The following is a 7,169-nucleotide window of genomic DNA, read 5'->3' on the forward strand; positions in this document are numbered from 1 at the left end:
ATTGCCCATCCCTGCCTTAGACAGATGTTACTACATAAGGAAATCAACAGAGGCTTTCAAGCAGTCTTAGTCCAAGGCCCTTGAGCTGCCAGCTTCCTGATCCTAAAAGTGAAACTAAAAGTTACTTAAGGAGGATCGTCTCAGGAAAAGTTGACATTATCTTCCCTTAAAGGTTAACTATGTAGGACCTGTGATGGTAGCGATTCTAAGCAGAATAGTTCTTCTCTAAGACAGCGAGAGAGTTGTGGTTTCTGTGGTAAAAGCCCTCAAACCATGGTTATTTTTCTAATGTATTTTAGGCATGAGGTTAGAGAAATGGGGAGGCTTGTGAAATCACATGAAAGTCCAACCAGTCGTTCACAGTGTACTTACATGTACAATACCTAGAGAATTAAACAGCAAGTAAATGGTCTAGTAGCACTTTATAAACTAACAAAACATGTAGATGGTGTCATGAGCTTGTGTAGGCACAGCCCACTTCTTCAGATGACCGGAGTTATGACTAGGGAATAAGAAAACTCAAACTAAATAGGAGAAGGGAAGGGGAAGAGGAAGAGAAAGATGCTCTATCGCCCATCCCCCTACCTCTATACATAAAGTATCAGGAGAAAGGGTGCTAAACCTGAGTAGATAAAGATCAAAGTCAGTGGATAGATTGGTAAGGCAGGAAGGATACCATTCAGAAAGCTGTTGGCACCTTCAGTGAAAATCAAGATATGGGATGATGGGCTCTTTAAGTCCATTAGTAATTGAATTGAATGTGCATATGTATTGTAATTCCAAGCTTTCCCTGTGTATTTGGCTTGAGGAACTGGCCTGTGCCAAAACCACCACCATCAGATCTGAGAGATTATGGTTAGGTAAACAGAAATGTTCTACCACTGGCTTCTGAGTATTTTCTTTATGTATATCCGATGTGTCCATTGATTCTTTCCTGTAGAGAACGTCCAGTTTGACCAATATATATAGTAGAGGGGCATTGTTGGCATTTGATGGCGTAGATCAAATTACTAGATGAGCAGTCAAATGACCCTTTGATTTTGTGGCTTGTGATGAATTCGTCAGTGTAGATATGTGGGAAGAGTTGGCATCTTTTCTGGTTGCAGGGCTGGGTTCCTGGAGGCTTATGATGTGGTTGTGTGGCATGGTTCTCAGAAAGAATACGTTTCAGGTTAGGGAGTTGTCTGTAAGCAAGAATAGGTTTTTCTCCCAAGGCCTCTAAAAGTGAGGGATTATTTTCCAGGATGGATTGTAGATTGTGTATAATGCATTGGAGGGGTCTGAGTTGTGGACTGTAGGTAACAACAAGAGGAGTTCTGTTATTTTCTCTTTTGGGTCTGTCTTGAAGTAGTTCATGTCTGGGTATTTTTTTGGCTCTGTCGATTTGTTTTTTCACTTCCCCAGGTGGGTATTTCAGTTTTAGGAATTCTCTGTAAAGATCCTGTAGGTGATTGTCTCGGTCTGTGGGGTCGGAGCAAATCCGGTTGTATCACAGGGCTTGGCTGTATACAATCGACTGAAAAATGTGTCTGGGATGGGAGCTGGAAGCATGAAGGTAAGTGTAGCGGTCTGTGGGTTTACGATATAGGATGGTTGAAAGTTGTCCATTATTTAACTTTACTGTAGTATCCAGGAAGTGGATTTCCCTTGTGAACTGGTCCAGGCTGAGGTTGATAGTGGGGTGGAAGTTGTTGAAATCCTGGTGGAATTCTTCAAGAGTCTCTTTACCATGTGTCCATATGATGATGTCATCGATGTAGCATAAGTAAAGAAGGGATGTTAGGGGGCGAGAGCTGAGGAAATGTTGTTCAAGGTCAGCCATAAAAATGTTGGCATATTGTGGTGCCATGCGTGTGCCCATGGCTGTGCCGCTGATTTGGAGATAGAAATTGTTTCTGAATTGGAAGTAGTTGTGGGTGAGGACAAAATCGCAGAGCTCTGCAATCAGGTGTGCAGTGTTGTTATCCGGGATGGTGTTCCTGATGGCCTGTAATCCGTCTTCGTGTGGAATGTTGGTGTAGAGGGCTTCTACATCCATGGTAGCCAGAATGGTATTTTCAGGGAGTTTATTGATGTTTTGGAGTTTCCTCAGGAAGTCAGTGGTATTGCAGAGTTAGCTGGAAGTGTTAGCGAATTAAAGCAGTGGTTCTGTTTACCATTGTGGATGGCATATGCAGCTTGTGTGTGTGTGTGTGTAATGTAGGCCACATCTACGCAGTATACATTACCTGCATGGTCCTGAGGATGTCACATGGGCTGCAGCTCTGTGCTGATTGGGCCGCAAGTGGCTCGTGGGCCCTGGGTTCAGAACCTCTGCTGTAAGGCTATCGAGATTTGTTGCTGCCTCATAAAAATTGTTTAAAATCTTACAATAAAAATAGGGCAAATGGTGGCAGCTGCTTTGAGCCCTTTGAAAGAGTGTAGCTGAATATTATTGTGCTCTCTTTTTGTATCTTTGCTCTTTTTAAGTTTCCCTATGTTTTGAACTAGGAGATTAAAGTGCATCATGGAACTTTTCATGTTTGGCAGCAGGGTAGATAGGCAGGCACAGCCAGGTAAAAGGCTTCAGGCTAATATGAGCTAGATTTGCACCCCCCGCTTACCATAGGGCTTGTTTTATAAACAAACAATCTAAGTTAACTTCCTGGTACTTTTCCAGTAGCATGGAATAAGGATTTTCCTGTGGTCCATTCAAGGTGTTAAGCAGTAAAAACCATCTGTTCTCCTTCAATTGATGATCCCTGTATGTATTCCAAACACAGGTGTGCCATGCACCAGAAATTTTCAGCAACTGTATCTGTTGACTGGCATGCACATCATATGTTGCCTCATGCTCCAGGTGAGGTTGTAAGAGGCCATGTAGGCCTATTTCTCCCCCTCCTCCCCTAGTGCTGCATGGTTGGAATTAGAATCTTTTCACTTTGCTGGGCTCAATCTCTATGAGAGTATCTGTCCATTGTATAGATAACTAATGCTATACAGTAGAATGGAAGCATTTCACCTCCTGAGCACAGCACCATTTCCCCCTCAAGAACATCTCTTTCCCCATCATCCTGGACTACCTCTTAGAACCTCAGACCTCACCTTCAGCTCTGAGTATACCTGGTTGTTCTTAGTACCTTCCTCCATCTGGTAGACAGCTACTTGTTTACACACCCTATCACTACCCAATTTCTGAAAGAGCTGATGAACATCTTCCCCCGGCCCTTAAACCTGCCCCATTTTTGGAACTTAAGTCTTATGCTCTCTGCCCTTCCCAGAGCTCCCTCTGAGCCTCTCGTCGTGTGCTCTGTCACACTTATACATAAAGGTAGTCTACTTTGTGGCCATCACCTCCACTTGGTGGGTCTGAAAACTGGTGGCAATGATGGATGATCCCTTATACACAGACTTCCATAATAATAAGGTCTCATTGTGCCTTCACTTTAAGTTTCTCCTGAAAGTATCTCAGAATTCTACCTCAACCAATCCATCCATCTCCCCCAGATTCCACCTTAATTGCACGCTGCTTCCATGGATAGGACCCTGAACTCCTTGGATGTCTGCTTTGCACTCACATTCTACCTAGACAGGGCCCATGTCTCTTCATTGCCATTATGGAATGGTCCAAAAACCAAGTCCTTTTTCCACAGTGTATTTCCAGATGGATCTCTCCCTGCATCATGGAGTCCCAATAGCACACCACCTGGCAGCATTACAGCCCTATCCACAAAGGTACAAATGACTACTTCCACTTCCCTATCAGATGTCACTGGTATGACATCTGCAATCTGGCACTCTGTACATACCTTCACCACCCATTACAGCATCAGCAGAGGCAGCCAAAGATGCAACTGTGGACCAGCCTTCCTGCAGATGGCTTTCTCTTACATCCTTGCACCTATCTCTGAGCTGATCCATGCGTGGTACTCTCCCGTGTTTGGAATATACATAGGGATCATCACTTGAAGAGGAGGTTGCTTACTTGTAACAAGAGGTTCTTTAAGACGCATGGTCCCAATTTGTATTTCAACACCATCCACCATCCCCTCCACTGTAACAGTCATCCTCTTACTGCTGAATCAGGCTAAGGGGCTATTGCACTGAATGGCGTCTTATAACCTCTCTTGGAATACGAGGTGATGTATGACATGCATGACGGTCAGTGTGGTGCTGAAAGCTTCTGGTACATGGCATGGATGCATATCCACATTTGGACTATAAAGAGGGACCACACCTCTTGAAGAACCTCCAGTCTTTCTTTTAATACCACCTGATATTAATTTTAAAAAGATGAACCATTCAGTGATAGGTTTCTCAGGTAAGTTTGAGCCATTCAAATTACATTCCCTAGTTTGCACAGATACCTTCTTAGAGCCTAAGCCCTTAGTCCTATTTTGAATGCATAAAAAGAGAGGGTGTATTTGTACTGTCCTAGAGACCCACCATAACCATGCAATTTTGTCTCCACAAGTTTAATAATTCCAGGTTTTAGATCAAGAAGCCAAACAATGATGCTAGACCATGTGCGACAACCAACATTTCACTCTTTCACCCACAGAATGTGAACGGTATAAAGTACCATGCCAAGAATGGCCACAGAACACAGATCCGTGTACGCAAGCCATTCAAATGTCGTTGTGGAAAGAGTTACAAGACAGCTCAGGGCTTGCGGCACCACACAATCAATTTCCATCCCCCCGTGTCTGCTGAGATTATCAGGAAGATGCAGCAATAACATGCTGGTCACAAATGTGCCAAGAAATCCTCACCAGCAGTTGCTGATTTTGAAAACAGCCACCTTTTTCAGGGGAAGCATTCAGCAACCCTTAAAAAAATTAAATGCATGCTTTAAATTTTTCTGTAATTTTGGAATGATGTATCTTTGTAGAGTTAATGATTTTGTACATTTGCACTTGTAATCATCATACCCATTTTCATTATTTGATATAAGGTGCTAAAAAAGCTATAGGTTCTTCAGAACACTTTCCCCACACAAAAATTAGGGGGTGTTGCATATTTAGTTGTACTGCAGTGTTAAATAAGGGTATGGGGAGGAAAGCTTGGCACTGACATCATTTCAAGATTGTAATGTGGTTGAAGATTTTCAACACATCAGTTCATGTGTGTGTAAAAACCAAAACAATACCACCATTGTCAAACTGGTTAACATGCCTTACATAATGGAAATATCAGTGGTGTAGCAAGTCTTTAGGTATTGGAAATATAAATAAGAAAGAATGTTTAACATAATATGCTAAAATATTTTCATACTTAAATAACATACGTAAAAGTGTGCTTGCTGTATTTTATATTATCTTGCAAATTCTTTTTTCCCTTTTGAAATGCTGAAAATCTTGCCATTTGAACTAGTAAACAATCACCATTAGAATTATGATTATTACTTTTTTTGTACAAGATGATTTATTAAGTTCATGCCCATCACACTTTTGAGGACCAAGATCCCAGGCCAACTAAGTATTTTCTTTTGAAATCTATGGTTAGAAAGACACTTAGAAATACTTAAGTGCAAATTTGTATGAGAGAGAAACAATTTTATCTTCATCTCAGATGAAGTTTTAAAGCACTTTGTAGTTCTCTGTTGCCAACAGATTTAATGTTTTATGCATTGCCAATTCTTGCAACTACTGTACTAGTTTGTCTGTGGTTGCAAATAAAAATTTAAAAATTCTAAGTTTGGGTTAAGGAGATGTTATGGAGATTTCTAGTGACCCTTTTTCATGTTCATTATATTTTGAAATTTTCTTTGTATATTTTTGCCTCTTATTGTAAATCACCACATTCCAATTGGAAATGTCTGTTTAGCTTTACAAATCACTTTGCTGAAATATGACATGAGCCTTACTGCAGCCAATGTCAAAGATTGATTTGAAACAAGAGCCATCATAAAATAACTTGTCTGGACCATACCCGAACATGCATTGCTTACAGTACCATCATGCCTTGAGCATTCTTCTCTCACAAGTGCTATTCTTTGAAGCTTAGAAAAAAACAACTCTATAAAAATTCAGACCTATTTCTCATTAAAACAAATTAAGTGTTTTGAAATAAGTAACTTTCCTCTGTGTATTTTGAATGCAAATTCAGACAAATTGGAAACAGACCTCTGCTTTTTTCTAAAACATATAAAATAAACTATGAAATGACAACAATTTTCTGTTAACTAACTATTGACTCCCTCATAATGAGGTTTTAAAGAAGCATTTGCAAAACCCCATGTAAACAAATCGTAATTGCCTCAAATCCTAAAGAGGAGATAGTGGTTTTGTAATAAAGTGTTAGTTCAGTTTAAATGATCCAGACATAAGAATCAATTTGTTGATGTGTAAAAGATTAGATTTCATTTGAGTACTTCCTTCCTTTTGTATGGTTATGGCAGCAGGTCTGGACAGCATGTATCATCTGGGCTCTCTACTCTAGTGTAAGAAACTGTAAGCTGGATAAGTTAGTTCAACAGCTAAACAGTCATAAAAATCATTGCATGTAAATTCCTTTCAACTATAAAAATGAAATTCCAGTTTCTATTTACCTATTCATTGTGACAGTATTATTAAACAGGTAAAGATGGGACTATTTTGTTATACTGTGTATAGTGAATGTATTGTACTGTGTCTGTGAAAAGTGTGCTTTAAATTATATTTTCATATGTTTTGTTGGGGACAAAGTACATTAAGTTTGAAAGTAACAGAGGTTTGTTTTAGAACTGAAGGCAACTTAATGAATCAAAATTCCTGTCAAGAAAGCTGCTTATAATAAATGTAAATCAAATCACATTTAAAATAAACTGCCTCTGACCCAAAGCAAATGTGAATATTTTGTTTTTACTTCTCTTCTATAACCTTATCTTTAAGGGTGATCATTTGGGTCTGTGCAGAACGATAGAATTTTTATGTATTATTCAGTTCCTTTTCTGGCAGTTTCTCAATGTAATAATTAAAACCAAATGCACCAAAATATCTGGGCAAACTGTTTAGTTATCAGATTTTGTGGAATGTTACAAAATATCCTTAATGCTAAAATCAAGATTTTTAAAATGTGCAAGCTTTTAGTTGTAGCCAACAGCTTCTGTTGTTTCCCACATAAAACTCACATATTTAAAGAAAAAGTGAATTCTTCTGAAGCTGCTGATGACATCTTCATTCAGAGATTCAAGACTGGCCAGGTAAAGT

General features: G+C 39.6%; 1 protein-coding gene across 1 annotated transcript in view; it reads left to right on the top strand.

Annotated features, from left to right (window-relative positions):
- The window catches only part of JAZF1 (JAZF zinc finger 1), a 313,629-nt gene extending 306,806 nt beyond the window's left edge, over positions 1 to 6,823 (top strand). The window contains exon 5 of the mRNA XM_075922158.1: positions 4,541 to 6,823. Coding sequence (XP_075778273.1) covers positions 4,541 to 4,717 — 177 coding nt within the window. The 3' untranslated portion in view covers positions 4,718 to 6,823. The remainder of the gene's footprint in view (positions 1 to 4,540) is intronic.
- Positions 6,824 to 7,169: the final 346 nt, after the last annotated feature.

Source organism: Pelodiscus sinensis, chromosome 2 (genome assembly GCF_049634645.1).
Source record: "Pelodiscus sinensis isolate JC-2024 chromosome 2, ASM4963464v1, whole genome shotgun sequence".
NCBI lineage: Eukaryota > Metazoa > Chordata > Testudines > Trionychidae > Pelodiscus > Pelodiscus sinensis.